Source organism: Phoenix dactylifera, chromosome 16, assembly GCF_051530095.1.
Source record: "Phoenix dactylifera cultivar Ajwa chromosome 16, Ajwa_hap1_PhDact_Kaust_v1.1, whole genome shotgun sequence".
NCBI lineage: Eukaryota > Viridiplantae > Streptophyta > Magnoliopsida > Arecales > Arecaceae > Phoenix > Phoenix dactylifera.
In genome coordinates, this window is record NC_143205.1 from 17,494,138 (window position 1) to 17,511,924 (window position 17,787).

The 17,787-nt window shown below is 36.5% G+C and overlaps 2 protein-coding genes across 3 annotated transcripts; both read right to left on the minus strand.

The window, feature by feature from the left end:
- Positions 1-1,871: 1,871 nt before the first annotated feature.
- Positions 1,872-6,427, minus strand: LOC103701063 (thiosulfate sulfurtransferase 16, chloroplastic-like). 2 transcript variants are annotated; one of them, XM_008783012.5, is made up of 8 exons: positions 6,116-6,427; positions 5,939-6,037; positions 5,712-5,804; positions 5,448-5,521; positions 3,201-3,254; positions 2,939-3,009; positions 2,787-2,840; positions 1,872-2,541 (listed from the first exon to the last, which is right to left on the minus strand). In XM_008783012.5, exons 1-8 carry the CDS (start codon positions 6,172-6,174, stop codon positions 2,467-2,469), a joined length of 579 nt encoding a protein of 192 aa, XP_008781234.1. In that variant the 5' UTR covers positions 6,175-6,427; the 3' UTR covers positions 1,872-2,466. The 2 variants fall into 2 exon arrangements, with proteins under 2 accessions (XP_008781234.1, XP_088568753.1); XM_088712627.1 differs by lacking the exon at positions 3,201-3,254.
- A 1,992-nt stretch (positions 6,428-8,419) lies between these two features.
- Positions 8,420-13,823, minus strand: LOC103701064 (HMG (high mobility group) box protein with ARID/BRIGHT DNA-binding domain-containing protein). The gene is made up of 6 exons (XM_008783014.3): positions 13,523-13,823; positions 13,317-13,395; positions 13,025-13,187; positions 12,681-12,797; positions 8,997-9,376; positions 8,420-8,864 (listed from the first exon to the last, which is right to left on the minus strand). Exons 1-6 carry the CDS (start codon positions 13,714-13,716, stop codon positions 8,736-8,738), a joined length of 1,062 nt encoding a protein of 353 aa, XP_008781236.2. The 5' UTR covers positions 13,717-13,823; the 3' UTR covers positions 8,420-8,735.
- Between the last annotated feature and the right edge of the window lie 3,964 nt (positions 13,824-17,787).

Sequence of the window (17,787 nt, forward strand, 5' to 3'; positions counted from 1 at the left end):
CATGAACTAAGCAATACTATAGCATGATCCCTTTGAGACTAACCATGGACCGATTTTGGTGTTTGTGATTGAATTTGATTGAATTTGGACTCTTAACTTGATGAAGAAGTTCGAGTTTAAATGGGAGGGGGGATGAGGACATGCATTTTTAGTCCAATATCGAATATGTAATAGATATATTTTGAGTATTTATATAGGGCCAAAAATCTAAATAACACTTTATGGTTAGCCATTTTGGTAAGGTCTTAAGTTATTACAAATAGTATCAGAACAAACCTCACTCATAACTTATGGGGACTGGAGGATACTGTAGCATGGACCTATTTGGAGCTGACAATAGGTTGATCATGGTATTTATGATTTGATTTAACTATATTTGGTCCCTTAGTTTGGGAAGAATGACTAAGACTTAAAGGGAAAAAATATGTAAGGACTTATATTTGTATGTGCATAATCACATATCAATTATATGCTAGAAAAATTTTGGATATTTATACAGAATCAAAGAATCCAAGTAATACGCAGTGTAAATATAAACAATAAGCACCTGAAGGCACATGAGGTCAAGTATAAAGTATTCACATATGCAAGAAAAAGAGAAATCTCAAGCCCTTGCTTTAGACTAAAACTCATGATTGTATTTTTTGGTTGATAGTACAAATGATCAAATTAAAAATCAAAATAAGTTCTTTTAAAATTTCCAGTCAATTTAATGCATATATAGTAATATCTAGTTTCTTGTCATCAGAAAACTTGTGAAAAGTAAGGAAGAACAATTCTTTGTTGTTCCTCCTAAAACATTTGAACAAAACAAGATTCACTTTTTACATGAGTAAGCTGCAGAACTGTATTTCTTTTTTGTCAAGAGATCGACCATTGCTTTTCGTGTCAAAACATACAAAGAGAACCCTATCTGTTTGGATGCCAGAGCATCCAATCTGGCGGCAAAATATGCTCTTTTATCTATTTTAACCAAAAAGGCATGGGTTTGAGGAGAAGTTATGCAACGGGGAGGGAATGTTTAACAAAAATGGGAAATTTTGATCCTTAGAAGTCTGTTCAAGAAAAATTACTTCAAATGGAACCATTAATCCCGTTTTTTCAGGGTCATGAACTCGTGATATATAGTTCTGATCCCAGTAACTCCTCCTCTTCACCTGTTTCCCCATCCCCTTCTTACTTTAAAAACTAGTTAATGCTCATCAAATGAAAAATGTAGCAGGCCTTTCAAACCGAGTAATTCGATGCTAAGCTAAATCGATCCATCTCAAACAACGGGACTCCCCCCTACTTTGTCCTTCCTCATGATTATTTTGGTGGAAGGCATCTTTTAGGCCTTTTAACTACGTTAGTCATAATTTGTAATCGAACATACTAGGGACAGAATTTCGAGCAGGCACCCGTGGGTAGGGCCGTTAATGGGCTGGGCCAGTTACCATGTTTGGGCCCCTTTTCACCAGTGTAGGCCGAGTCGAAATTGAGGCTTTTGGTAACGGGAATGAAAGATCACTATATTCGAATGAAGGATATGCCACTAGCATCTGCTCTGATAAGATGAGCAAGATCGGGAGGAAACGTTTCAGTCCAAACTGATTCCAACTGCTTCATGCTAGCGACATTGGCCGGATGATCTGCTACTTGGTCGGCTTCACGTAGAACATGGTAATAATTTGTGGTCGCCTTTTGGTAAAAGTTAAACATCAGCCCATCTCAGTTGGCTTGGGCTTGGGCCTGACCCAGACTAGACCGGGACAGGCTAAGGCTGATTTCAGGAGTAGGGCTGACCTAGCCCCACCCGGCCCATCGGCTCGCCGGGCATGGGAAGCCTCCAAGCACTGATGCAATAATACTGAGGATAAAAACCATTCAGGTTGCTGATAACAAGTTTCATGCTCTAGTAGTTTGAATTTGCTGCAGGTCTTGAGATCAAATTACAGAGCACCAAAGAATCCTCTTGGCTTATTACAGAAGAAGGAAAAGTTGCCTTGTGCTTAAGAGCCTCTGCTGTTTACACTGGAGCAACCTCGAAGGTCCTGGACTTTTCAGGTACATTGTCTTCGCTTCGCATTGGACAAAATCTCAGTTAAACTTTCAAAGAATAGATGGCATGGTGTGGCTACTTTGGTCGTAATCGAGGATAAAGTGGCTTCTCATTAATCGTGGTCCTCTGGTGCTTAATCTATCTCCTTGCTCTCTTTCTAAATAGCTTCAAGAAATTTATTATAGCACAAAGAATTTCTTCATGCATATGTACTTCCAACCTATACAGACATCTGCTTGCTGATTATTAGCTGCTAATATATAATTTTCTTTCTGCGAAAGAGGCTAACTACCATTAGGAGGAAAAATGGGATGATGACAGGTTGAAGTATTTGTGCCCAAAACCATTATTAGGAAGCTGCCGTCATGTCTCATTTTTCCACCATGGAAACACATACACCTCTAAATGTCCCAGCCAGATCATTTTCACTGCTCGGTTGGGAGTCCATTCTGTAGCCATGCTGAATAACCACCTCCAATGTCTGTAATGCCTGTAAAACCCTGAGGGAAATGAAGGCGTTTGTCAGTTTAGTTTAGCACAATCAACATCATCACCATGACCAACAGTAAATATTTAACTAATAAATATAATGACTATACTGCAACAATCATACAATTTCTTGCCAATGATAGAGATATATTTCATGTTGAACATCTTTGATCTCATCAATATATGGTGTTGTTAATTGCAAATTAACTGCTATTGATTGTTCAGAAGCAAAGCAGGTCAGCAAATTATTACTTACAGCAGAGGATAGTTCAGCTGCAGCCATGAGCGATCTTCTCCCACTCTCGCATCCCTACAGGAAAAGGAAGAGAATTGCCAGTAAGGAAAAGCCAGAAATCTAGTAGCATAATTTACGGGCAAAGAATAGAAACTTAATACTTGCAGACTTACAATGATTATCTCATCATCCTCCTCAAAAACTTGTAACACTTCCTTCAAGAAGTTAGGATTTTTCCTAATCCCTACACCAAAAAAGGATGGAATGTAAATGAGAAGCTACTTGCTAAAAGGTGATCCACATAGGACAAAACAGATATGAGACAATTTCTCAGCCAAAACAATTGTAGGAATGTGATGATAAAACCTGCTGCAATACATTTTCCACTCAAGATTTATTTTAAGGATTTTGATCTAAATTGCAAACACTGCCTACCCAATAAGTAAGCTGCTAAATGACTTGCTCCAACAACTGTGTAAAATGCGAACCCTGCATAAGAAGCATTGTTATATCCACAGGCTTACACATGGCGAGCCACTTGTTTATATACCATCTTCCACTGAAAACTTGTTCTTAAGGATATTATCTAGAATTGCGAGTACTACGGTACCCAATAATTAAGCAGCAGCCAAATAACATGCCTTGAAAACTGTATAGAATGTTAAACCGCATAAGAAGCAATGCTTTATCCACAGGCTTCCGCATGGTGAACCACTTATTTATACACCCTTCTGCTTCGATCAAGATGTGGAGCAGTGGGCTTCAAAGTTTATTGCTTACTTGAATATTATTTGTAACTAGACTACGTAGCATTGATTTCTTATTTTTGAAAGACTAATAGCAAGATATTTAGAGAGCTAATGCAACAGAAACAAAAACAACAGCCATAACAACTCTAATCAAGTCGACAAACGGTAAGATTATAATGGTCTTTCATTGTTAGTTCTTAAATTCTGTATCTATTCCTCTCCTCGTGTCTTCTGTCCACTTTCTTCCATTCCTATCATCATCCCAGAAACAAAAACAACAGCCATAACAACTCTAATCAAGTCGACAAACGGTAAGATTATAATGCTCTTTCATTGTTAGTTCTTAAATTCTGTATATATTCCTCTCCTCATGTCTTCTATCCACTTTCTTCAATTCCTATCATCATCCCTTTGTGCATGACGTAAACCTGAATTCAGATAAATGCAGTGCACAATGCATGGATATGAACCCATAACCTAGCTGTAATGCTGAATCTGTTCGCAACAAATCCTCAAGGATTTTCATTTTTAGACTAGCTTCTGTTTTTTCTTAGTGAAGGATTAATCATGATATTATGTCGACAGAAAATGTCAAAGAACTAATGATGATTAAGCATGCTTCAAATTCAGTTTTCAACCTCAAATTGTAAATTTCATGCTATTCATGTAAATTCCTCCAAGGCTCCAATAATGAACTTGTAATTGTTATGTGTCTTGCCATGCAGAAGAAACGCTTATTTCTCTGTCTTTCTTTTTTCAAGGAAAGAATTCGAAAGAAAACTCCACATTGTACTACTTAATAGTTACCTATATATCTCTTTGAAAAATAATCCTGAAACTTTCAGTAGTCGTTACAATTTCCTGCAGTTTCATGTATGAATATCCTTAAAAAGTAAGCAGTTCTTTTTTTCAATTTTATTTCTTGAAACTTTTTCTACAAAGTCTGTCTTTTTTCTGATGACCAGAGTAAAACATGGAAAACATTCAATCAAAGATGAGAGATTTGTTCTCTAGCATTGGATGCTGATAAGACTGTAGCTAAACATGGACATAAACATAATGTCACAAGCATCTACAGCTCTTAGTCAAGTTAATCAACAGTCGTCATCGAGAAATATAACTTTTTTAAGGTCATAATCTGAATCCTGAGCAAGATCATATCATTGCTGATGTCAGTGAAGGTACACTTCTCATGATTCTTCATCTGATTACATATTAAACTATGTCAATCTCAATGTGCATTACCAGCACAAATATGACTGATGCACCATCCAAGGATATTCTTCAAATACAAAATATGCATTCAGATATAACATACAAGGAGCACCTTTTGACTATTCAAAACGAGTAAAAAGATCTAAATTCTTAATTGGGGCTGAATATGAGAGCTTCATTAAAATCGACAGACTTCCTAATGTTGAAATCTTATTTTTTTGCTTGGTTATGACTAATATGATTAGGAACAGAGCAAGAACAAGATGGGAGCATAGGGATACTCAATTCTGAGCATCTGGCAATTCAGACTATTATACGGAACAAAGCACTGAAGAAGGTTAACTAAGAATGAGTTCGGTGCAAAAGATGATTCATCCCTGCTTCTAGAAATTTTATTATGTAGTTTTAAATCATGCATGACTTTAAAAAACTATAATGCCAGAAAGAAGAATGTATTCTGGTACAAAAAATATAGGCAATTCGTATACTAAAATATATCTAGAATCAATGGGAAGAATCCACAGAACAAAGTAATGCAGAATGGAAGGACTTATAAATCCGGATTATTTTTATTGTCAATAAAACAGAATTATGAAGATTTATCATAAATCAATCAGAAAACAGAGCATTACCACAGGAGAAAAACAAAAGAAAATAGAAATCCTACTAATATACGCAAGCAAAGTATATAAAAAAACATTGTTTAACTACGCAATACCTGACCCAACCTTGAACACGTAAGGGATGTTTTTAGCACCCACTGCATGTCCGGCATTGAACTCATCCGCCGTCCTACAAAACCATCCAATAAAACATCAGACCACCCATTTTTTTTTCAAGGAAAAGAGTTGGCATCCACCCATCGCATCCTGTTATTATTATTACAGAAGATTCTTCTAAAAAAACAAAAAGAAAAAACATACAGAAAATAGTAAATGCACAAATAAAACTATAGATTAAGCCATTCTATAATCATAATTACCTGACGTCCAGATACCGATGACCAGCTTGAAGAAGCTCGTGCGCAACACGAACTGGCACCGATCTTGGCACCACTATTTCTGGACTCCCATTGCTGCTCACCGACGTAATACAGTAATCAAAGTTCTCGAGAATATTAGAATAAAAGAGAAGAAAACAATAACTATTATAAACTTAACAAATGACAACCCATGCCATTAAAGTATTAAACTATAATGGACCCCATACCGCAGGAAGCCTCGCCAACCATTTTCCGTTCTCGAAAGTGCATGCTGGAGTCCACACTGCTTTGATGCCGAAAGAACCGTCGGTGACAACGAAAGGAATCTGTGAAACAGAGATTAGATTATAACGAATACTAACAGAAGAAGAGAGAGAGAGAGATGACGAAGAATAGTTGCTAACCTTTTAGGGGGCGGATGAGAGATGAGAAGAGGGAGAGAGAAACGAGAGTAGGAAGCCATTCTATCTCTTTTGTTAAGCTTGAGGGAATGGAATGGAGTGGAAGGTGAGAAGGGAATGGAAGTAGATAGTCACCAGGAAGATGGGGGTGCGACGCAACTGAGGCAGCTTTCGTTCTTTGTTACCTTGCGGATGAAGGGGATGAGGCCTCGGGCAAGATGCCATGTAGCGCTTCTGGGTACGTTTGTTTCTGGGAAAGGACAGAGATAGAGCTGTTGCCATTAAATAGTGAAGTAACGTGTGTAGTCGTTCGGTAAAGGTCAGAGGCCAAGGGGTGAGGAGATGAACTCAAACGAAACTATCAAGTATAGATTGGAAGGACAGGTCGGAGTATAGTCTGCTTGCGTGTGCTGAACCGATTCAGACTTGTTTGGATAAGCATCTCCTGATAACTAGCCTTGGTAGCGATAAATGGTTTATTCGTACTTATCCAAAACTTGCTCTATATATATATATATATATATATATATATATATATATATATATATATATATATATATATATAGACACACACAAATTGGAACAAGATTGAAAATCCTCGGAGCTCCCACCGCTTGGCCATCTGAAAGAGAACTTTGACGGTAACCTGCTGGTTGGCGGCGGCTCTACCGGTGTTGCATTTGTAATCAAAGACCACTATTCTAGATTGATAGTTGCGGAGGGACAACATACTTTTAAGGCATATGTTTCTAGAGCGGAACATAGGGCGGCGTGGAAGAAAATCGTCTATGCCAAACGGGTGCTAGAGGCTGGGAGTATCATCCTAAAGGGAGACTCAGTAGAGTTTATTAAGCGGATTCTACAAGAGAGGACATGGGAGGCAGATAATCCGCTTCTGGTCGACATCCGGAGGATATAGGAGAAGTGTGATGCCTTCCAGGTTGTAAGTGTTTACAACGGAGTTGCGGATTGGATCATCTCTTTTGTTGCTCACAACTTCAGAGAGATTTTTTGGATCCGTCATGTATCTGTTTTTCCATCTCTATGATGTATCCTTTCTCTGAACTCTCATGGCAGTGCTTACGCGAGATTAGTGTAAGCAGACGATGTACCAAAAAAAATAATCTAAGTAAATATTCACAAAAAAATCCAGTTAAATATCTTCTGTTACACTTGTGATGACGCCATCAATCCTATGCTCTGCAAAAAAAATAAAACCAGTTACGTTATAATAGATTGCACTTTTCTATTTTTTGTCTAACTATTTGTGGATACGCAGAAGCGAGTGCGCATACAACTACGTATGCGGAGGTCCGCACCTGTGCTGAGCTTGAATGCAGTCCAGTTGGGAGAGCAGGCTAGTTCACCGACATAGAGCTCTCGTGCGGACGCATGCATTTGTCAATTGTACAGATGATTGTATATTCATCACCCCTGCTTACTGAACCTTGTGCGGGCTGGCGCATTCCGTACGGAAAAGAAATCCGCATAAAATCGTGCATGCGGACACCGCAAAATCGTCATCTATGCGGAATGTCGGTGCGCCCTCTCCCCATTCCGCGGCGCTCTCCCACTCCTTCCGCTCTCCCTCCGCGTCCCAGTCGCTGGTGGTGACGAAGTCTCCGCCGACGCCCCTACCTTTTTCTCCAAGCTTCACTCCGTTGTCGAGCTCTCATCCTCGGCGGAGACGGAGGCCGTGCCCTACGACTGCTTGGATCCAGGTGAAGGGATCGAGGAGGTTGGAATGGGATCAGTTGTCCGAGGCGGTGGATAAGGAGACGAGAAGGCCAATCCAAACAGCTCCCGGATGCTTGATAAAATGTCTGAAAGAGAGAGAGAGAGGATTCTTTCTTGCTATTTGAGCCAAGATCAATCCAAAATTCCTTTTTTCTTCGTTGCATGTTGCAGTATATTATAAGTGCCTTGCCATGCTTACCTCACTCCCTCGTGCAGTCGTGCTAGCAAATAAAGTTGGCACGTCCAAGAGAGCCATAGCTTGGACTTTTGTTTTTTTTTTGGTACATCCAAAGGGGCTTGGACTTTTGGTCTAGGTCCAACCAAAACATTTCCCAGCAGCACAATTTTTTTTTCAGAAATCAAATGATTTCTCATGTGAAGCCTCTTAGTGGCTATACCTATGAGACCTGGAATCGAGTCTGGCCTCCTTGATCAGCTATAGGGAGAATAAGGGGTACTGCATGCAGGAGGGCTAGCACCTTTTCTGCAGCACAAATATCCCCATTGCTTAGTAAGTCCATCCTTAACGGACAGAAATAAATACGATACATTAAAACACAAGTTTGGGTATCCATGGAAAGCACTCACAAGATATGAAAATTTATGTTTCCAAACAAATAAAGTTCCACTGCCAAAAGGCATGGTGATTATAGAACTACTGTCTCCATTGGATCTATCATATGTCTATCTTATCTTCCTGCACAACTACTCCAATGTTCTCAGCAAACAGTATAGTCCCTGCAGAAACTCTCAAGCTTAAAAACAGGTCTCGCCGAGAGGTGAACTCTGCCTGTGGTTCCTTGTAATGCCTTTACCATGTGCGCAGTAACCGCCCTTCACCGCTTGACAGCGTGACAACCAGAACTCCATTCGTTCAGGTTCATCATCAATTCACATTGGATGGCTCAGCCTCCTTGACTTCCTTGGACTGCTGCTGGAGCTTCTGCTTCTCCCTGTACTCCTCCATTTCCCTAATGTATCGCTCCTTGTCTTCATCTCTACGAGCCTGATATACCTGGAGAAAAGAAGCAATACATCTAAACATTGAAGCTAGTAGCCCATAATAACCTTTTAAATCTGCATTCTAAGTGTCAGCTAACTAGTACAATAATCTCGATCATTTACTATTGCAAAGTATTACAGTTACCAGTTTTTCTTCTTCAGTCAGTCTACTCCAAGTCTCTCCTATCATTTTACTATATTCCTTTTCCCTCTGGGGATAGAGAGCTTTGAGCTTGGAATGTTGTTCAGCAAAATAGAAATTGTATGCGCTCCTGCTTGGCTTCGGGCGTGCAGGGTCAGAACCTCTCCGCTTTCTCTTCTTCCTACGTCTGTCTTCGGTCAGGGTGCCATTAGCTGCAGCGGCATTCAGCGGAGGCAGAACATGAGTAGAGGGTGAAGCCCCTTCAGGCTGCTTGACATGATAGAGCACTCCATGCAGTGTCTCAGGGCCAATTTGCACCGTCACCAAGTACCCGTACTCGAACTTCCTAACGATTGATCCAGTCACAGTAAAACAGCATGACTCTGAAGCGATCAACACCGGAGTAAGTTCTCAGTATTTGATCAATAGAATATTTATAGCATGGTCAAGAGATGCCATGAAGTAAACAATATGCACTGAAAATGTCAAATAATATTAAGAGATGCAAACTACTTGAGACAGCCGAACTGCCAACTAGTGAAAATGATTTGATCAAATACGTTAAACTGTTTCTTTTACTTTCTTGTTGATGCTTCTGTTGAGGAAAAAAAAGATAAAAAAGAAAAGAAAATCACTCTCAATTTTTAGACATAATTTTTGGACGATGGTCTGAGCTTTTGATTACTAAACAAGTCCACCATCACATATATTATATGTAATAAGTACGTGCCTGCTACATGGACTCATCTATACTTGCAAATAAAGAGAAACAAGCCAAAAGTCTTTTGATCATGAGAGTAGAGATAAAGTAACTTATAGAAATAGCACTCATCAATCCTTAAATTTTTTCTAAAAATCCTAGCAGAATAATCAAATTTGTGAAAATCTCTGAGGTCCAATGAGGCCCAATATTCAATATCCAATGAGGACTTAATTACATGAGAGTTGTTATAAAGGCTGCTATTAGACACTACAGTGGAAAAAAAAATAATCAAAAGACCATAACAGAAAACAACAATATATTTGAATAAGACACATCTCACATTTAGAGTATCATAAGCAACCATTTGATTTGTCATGAAGATTTGAACTAACAAAACAATGATCATTTTACTCAGTTAAAGCGCAGAAATATATGTTAGATAATGATTGTTGTTTTTCGAGTGCATAAACAATAATCATTACATTTTAAACTAACTGTCGGTCGAAGCCATCACATCATATATTGTAAGAAATTCAGAATTTTGGTGACTAACTTTTAGTGGCAAAATATAAGTCTAGTTACGAAAAGTCTCATATTCTGTGACGAAAAAAAAAGTGGTCACAATAAGCCATTTTAGTCAATATCTTTAAAGACGACAAGATGTGATCATTACAAATATATATCTTCCATGACTATTTTTTTTATTTTATCACAAAAAAATTATCATTAAATATAGCTTTTCAAAGGTGCAAAAATAATTTTGGTGCCATAATTAATTTTCATCAGCTCACTAATAATAATTTTATAATTCATCATTAATACTTATGTCTTTAGTGATGATATTTTAAAGTTGTCACTGTAGATATATATCTTTAGTGACAAACTTATAGAGTGGTCATTAAAAATTTATATTTTTAGTGGCGATATATTATGTTGTTATAGTTTTTATATCAAAATTGATGTTGGTCAAATCACTATTGAAAATTTTGTAGTTTGTTACTAACACTTATATCTTTTGTGATGATACTTTAAAATGGTCACTATAGGTTTATACCTTTTAATAATGAGTTAATAAAGTGGTTATTAAAGCTCTGTCTTGATGATATATTATATCGTCATAACTTTTCGTGCTAAAATCACTAAAGCATATCTCTTTAGTGATGATATTTTAAAATTGTCACTATAGATATATACTATTAGAGTGGTCATTGAAAATCTATATCTTTAGTGCTGATACATGATGTTGTCACTAAAATTTTTTAAATTAATGATGAAATAACAATGCCATCAGCAAAAGTATCAAATTATAATAATATTTTAAAAGTACACGTATTAATCACTAAATAAAATGTAAACTTTGATTTTGTATTGGTGTGTTGTGAAAACCAAGCCAACCATCATGAGATTTCGATTAGAGATTAAAAGGATGATGAGATGTACCTAATACTACATTTTGTGATTAGACACTAGATGGGTTTTTAAAAGGCATCAAACTACTAAAGTTTATGCACCCCATCAGGATTTAATTTAATGAAATTGATGACATATTATATTTTGACCTAAATTTTTTTGACAAGTTAAATATTTATTTTCAACTTGATTTCATCCGATCTATTTAATGAATAAATTGCACGAGTCAAGGCAATTTAACAATTAGAGAAAAATAATTTTCAATACAAAATCTACTAACAATATTGCAAGCAACGGACCATAATCAATTAATAACTAAGACATAATTAACAAAAACTGCATGAAAACCGATTTAACCAAGAATTTGGATCATTGATCCAACCTAATTTATGTTAAAAATATATAAAAAAATAAAAATTACTTAAATAAAATATACAATGTAAAGTATTTAAAAATATTCTATATTAAATATCATTACTTATAAATTATAGCATGAATAAAAAATTATTATGAATTATCTACTTTTAAAGGACTTTAGAAGAAATATACGATTATAGAAATATGTTGAAATTATCAATATAAAATTATTAAAAAGAAAATTATATGATTATATTTTACTAAAAAATGATTATTTTTTTTGGAAATAATTAATTATTAAAATATAAAATTTTATAACATATTTGAAATGAGTATAATTTATAATGTGAAAAGTTTCAATAAGTATACTAAATCATGTATTCATACTAGAAACTAATGTTGTAATGGTGGGTAAGTAGCATGCAAATATCAATGATGTCTTAGGTTTGATTTCTTGTTGGATAATATTTAACTCATTTGTAGCCCTAATTTGCAACAAAAATATTTGTTTTTAGTAATAACTACTTCCATTTCATCACTAATTGCATCAAATTTTTTTGACCAACAAAAAGTCATCACAAGATAATGTTTTTTGTAATGACAAATCCTTATTAAAATTTATTTTAATCATTAATTTCTCTTCCATTTCATCACTAATTGTATCAGATTTTTGTGACCAACAAAAAGTCGTCACAAAATATTATTTTTAGTAACGGCAAATCCTTATTAAAATTTATTTTTAATCATTAATTCCTTACTGAGTGACTACCTAGTGCGAAATATTTTTGGTCACTATAAATTTTTAATAATGAAAGTTTAGTATTTTATAACTAAATTTTTTATCCCTAAAAATCTAAATTTTTGTAGTTATATTATATACAAGAAATATTTAGATAAGAGCTGAGTTTGACATGTTGTTACCCTCGTAATAGCCGGTGTATTGCTGAAGTAATAAACGATGATCATTATTTCAGTAATACAATGGATACTACAACAGTAACTAACAGTCAAATTAATTCAGCTGTTATCTAAATTCTTCTTCTGCTATATAACATAATATGACGAGTTCTCTATAAACATTCTATTCGACATTAGTTTATGCCATAAAGAAAAGGGAATCTATTCTTTTAATACTTTCATGGTTTAAACAACAAAATGAGTGAAAACAACAAAACTAGCAGGCGATGCTGTCAACTCTAAATATGGGCTGGATTCACCTTTGCTTTGCTGCGGATGCTCCGATCTTTTCCGTCTTCCAGTCTTCTTTGTCGTCGATTCAGAAGAAACCAGAGTACGCTCAACCTTGATCTTTGGGGTCTTGGTAAGCGACGAAGCTAACATCCACCACTCACATTATTCTTATTTCTCCTCTTAACATTAAGGGCATAATATACTTAACCAAAAATATTAAAGACATAATAATTAAATAGATGACAAATTGTTATATACAAATATAATTGATGAAATTTTTTTCCTTTTGGTAAAAATAAACCAATGGTACATCGGAAAAATAGTAAAATGTTGTATGTTACATGAACAGTATTATATATCATCCGCTTACCTGAAGGAGGGATAGGGGCCCCCTGGGCTCCAAAAAAATACACCTGCTCGTAGTGGTGGAGCAGGCTTAAGTAGTATTTCCTCAGCACGTAGGATGCACTTGTTGTGGTAGGAGGGAAACCAAATGCCGCTATTACATCCCTCCACCTTTTCTCCAAAATCACCTACATTAATCAAATTTAATAGCAGTAATATACAAAAATCTATATATAGCCAAACATTATTAGTCTTTCTTAAGAGATTTATCTGAGATACCATAGTGAAATAAACAATAGAAGAGAAGAAAAGGAGACCTTATCAAGGCCGCCCCTTTGAGTCACTTCCTTGTACAAAAGGTGCAGATCGATCTCCTTACCTCCTAACACGGGAATCCTTCACCATACGAAAGAAAAAGGAGATCATCATAACGCGTATAGCATACAGAAAAATCTGTAAACACAATAGAGGAGGGAAGAAAAGAATATGAGAGAGAGCCAAAAGCATGGCAAGTCCTGCATACGAGAACTTGGTGCCCATGGAGGAGTGGAAACGGCGCAGGGAATTCATAAAAAGGGCCTTGTCATTGGCAACGTCCTCATGGGAGTGAAGCCGAGGAGGGTAGACCTTCTCCTTCATCACCTGCACCGCCATAGCCCTTTCGATCTCCTCCATCTCTCTCATCCCTACCTCCTCTATTCTTATCTCCTCTCCCATCACACCAAAAGCCGTAGATGAGACGAGTAGAGACAAAATGGGAGAGCCAGATGTAGAACTGATTAAAGTGAGACTGTGGTGAGGTGTTAGCTAGTGGAGGTGGTAGTTAAGGCCAAAATCAGTGCCCTCCAGTCTACACAACAAACCAGAAACTCATGGAATGCAAGGAGGAGCTGGTTAATTAAATGTGAGGGCACCCACCCCCACCCTCACCAAAAATAGTTGACAGACACGTGGATTTGTAAAGGCTAGGCCCTTTTTTTCTACCTTTTTAACTTTGGAATAGTGCATTTGTAACATAATATGTAATTAATTAATAACTAAATCTTTTTTTGATGTAATTAATAACTAAATCTACAGCATATCTTCTGAGCCTCTGGTAATTATTACGGCCAATCCAGCTCTCGGATGACTAGGTGTCTATATACATATAAGGCATCTATATCTATTTATATTGGTGTATTTATCTCTGTTTATATCTCTATATCTCTAATTAATTATGTCTATCATAACATAATCTTATCATGCCAGTGGCGTTATGTCATGAGAGTTTAGCTAGGTGCAGTGATTTCTGGCCTCCGAATCATAGCAGCATATCATCACCTTACCATCTGCAAGACTTAATCAAATCTTTTGCGCTACCTTTCTAATTTTTATCTCTTTAACCAGTTAAAACTTTCCTATTATTTATCGAGTTATTAGTTTTTCCCCTCTTTAACTTCTTCGAATGTCAGGACATGACAAAATTTACCATAGGTTTTCTTTTTTGGCAAAAAGGAATGACTTAAATTATTTGAGTACAACCAGAAAATAAAATATTAAAAAAATAAACAGAAAAATTTGTTGAGAAAATTTATAGTGCAGATCCGTATGGTTTCGTATAAGATGTTATATCCATATCACTGCACTATTAGCTTCTTTTGTAAAAAAGGTGCAAGGGAACCAAGCCCACCCCAAAAAAAACCATGTACTATTATCACAGTGGGCAAATCCTAGTAGCCAAGAGCAGACTACGTTTCATTTAGCTGGCTGTAACGGCACCCTGGAATTCTTTGCCTTTCGGCATTTTGCAAAACCAACTCTAGATAAGTGTCAAGTTCCTTCGGCGAAGTGTTCGATTCTGGAGTGGCCGATGGGGCTTGGTGCCTTTTTGTGCTGGGACTTTAACCGCATTAATTGTGAGATAGGTTTTGTCCTGGAATGACCTAGCACCAAGACGCGTTACGTCTCCTCTGGGGTGACGATGCAAAGAAGGGAAGATGAATGGTTGGCCAGGCCTGAGCTGGTTGGCTGCTACTGTGGTGCATGCATGGCACCCTATCACGCCCTTGGGCCCCAGATGGTTTGGCAGTAACTATGGAGGTCTGTGTAGAAGTTCTTTCCTAGCGTGGGCTTGTGGGGTTTCTTATCTTCTTTGCAGATGTACGTGTTTCCCGGGTACCATGCAGGTCTTGTACGTGTTCCTCGAGTACCATGCAACCAATTACCTGGCTGGGATGCCAGTGGGGAGAGAGAGGGAGGGAGAGAGAGAGAGAGAAATGAGCTAGAGTCCCTCTTGTTCTCTAATTAGTAACCACAGATTTTTTTTAAAAAAAAAATTAAGAGAGAGAATCCGGTTTGCTCTTAGGAGAAATACATCACATCGATCATTTGGAGGAGCACAGAGTTCATAGAATAGGGGCCACAATTTTCTTCTAGTTGCTGTCAAAGATCTCTTCGAAGCAATCACTTGTATATATATGCACTCCTAGGTTAGGATTGATGCTCTCATAAGGATTATCCTACGACTCTGATAAATATTTTAAAAGATGCAGATATTTCTGGCCAACCAAATTATAGTTTTTTCTCACAAAGTTAATAATCACAATTTTGCATTACTGTGGTTGGAAGTCATTGTAGCCTAGCTTCCGTGTTGATGCTCTTAAATTAAAAGAGATTTTGACCCAAAAATTGCTTGCTAATATATATGGTAGGCCTGCAAATGGTCAAGACTCAACTTGGTTTCGACCTGGTTATGTAGATATTCCCATTTCTGGGTCAGATTTTGGATCTATACAATAGTCCGTTTGAATGGTTGGGTTGGGTTTTAATTTAAAATATGGCATGTTTGAAACTTCTTTTCGCGTATTCCAGTTCAACCCAACCTGTATAGTAACCTAGTCTAAAATAGATTAAGCATCAAATTATATGGGGACTGGTAAGCTCTGATGCCAGTTCATAAAGAAGGGCCAAAAAGGTTTAGAACTCTCTCTCTCTCTCTCGTCGGTTCAAACTTCAAACCCCTACCCATGCAACATGTGGCATATATTTTCAATCAAAAGAAGAAAAAAAAACATGTGGAAGATAACAATGTACACGGAGGAGCATATTAGTGCATATACACTTGAAATGAGTACATATGGATTTGGAATGGTGGTTGTTGTTGTTTTTTTTTTTTTTTGAATGAAAAGGAGGCAGAGGTAGCTACAGGAGCGAGGATGGAAGATTTAAAGAAGTTATATTATATATGGAACAAGTTTTAAAAAAAATTAAAAGTAAAAACCAGAGATCTTGTATGTCAACGTTCATTCGTGCTACTTGGACCTTCACCACTGTATATGGGCCGACTGAGTATGACCTGAAATCGCTCTTCTGAAGAGAGTTGAGGGGTCTTAGATCCTCCATCCCCAGCCTGTGCATTATTGGAGGAGACTTCAATGCCGCTTACAGAATCTATGAGAGGAATGATGCACCTTTAACCAAGGAAGATCGATCTCCATTCTTTCCTCTATTAGATCTTCACAGTTCCTGGATCTACCTCTTAGAGGCCACGATTTTACATGGAGAAATCACAGAGAATGCCCCATCTTACTTAAGCATGATAGATTTTTAATTTCTACGGATTGGAATGGTATGAATGTAAGTACATGTTTTCCCCTTCCCTGCATAAGGGGAATATAATATAGAGCAAACAAGCAATCATAAAACATTAAGAGACTCGAGACAAGGTTATTGGTGGAAAACCTTAATGGGAGAAAACTAAGGGACCGAGTCCATATATCCAGAGGCGGCTCAATGCATTTGGTATCCTAAGACATATTCATTGAAAAAAGCTCTTTTTTTTTAATGATAATTTTTTTAATAAGTGCAAAATATTTTTAAAAATTCATTAAAAAATAATTCGTCAAGCTTTTTTATATGCAAAATTACTAATCAAACATGTGTACTTAAGATTCATTAAAATACTATTTTTAATCGATAATATAGCTAATTTATTTAATATTTCTTGTGACATAATTGACCGCAAATAAGATTTTATCAACTTTAATTTTGAAAAACTTCTTTCAGCAGAAGCAACTATTACTTTTAGTAAGATTCTATAAGTTCACTAAAAAGGCCTTTTCCAAAGATATCATCTACTTCTAAAAATTCTAAAAAATATTTTCCTACTTTTATTGGACTTGTTGAAGTTGCTATACATCTTAAAATTAGGATCATTTGTTTTTGATGGCTTGCATCAGGAGTGCAATCAAGTATTACCGAAACATATTTTACTTCTTTAATCTTTTTAATTGTTATAGTTTTAATTTCATATGCTAACATTTGAATCAATTTATTTTGAATATTATGATCTAAATAATGATTATGAATTACACCATGTTGAATACATCGAACATATTTTTACATTACTGGATCAAATTCTACAATCATTTCAATAAAACTTAGAAAAATTTTGTTATTGCTTTAGTAAATCTTTTTATTTTTAAATAATAAATTATTTTTTGCAAGATTTTTCACATCTCTTGTGATGAAAAGGAAAAATGAAAACATCTAGCTGCCTCGCCGCCCACTAGGTATGTCGCCACCACTACCGCCACCCATGTAATTTTTATCAATTTTTATCCTCCTTTTCTTCTTTTTGTTGTTGTTTTTTTAGTTTTATATTTTAAAAAAAGTCTGCCTAATGTACGCTTCTGCACGTTGATGAGCTCCAAATCCTTTTCCTCTCTTGGCGGTGACGTTTTCAGCGGGCGGGAGCCGGAAGCAAATGTGGGTCGTGCCCAGTTCGGCTCGGAGCGATCACATTGGCCT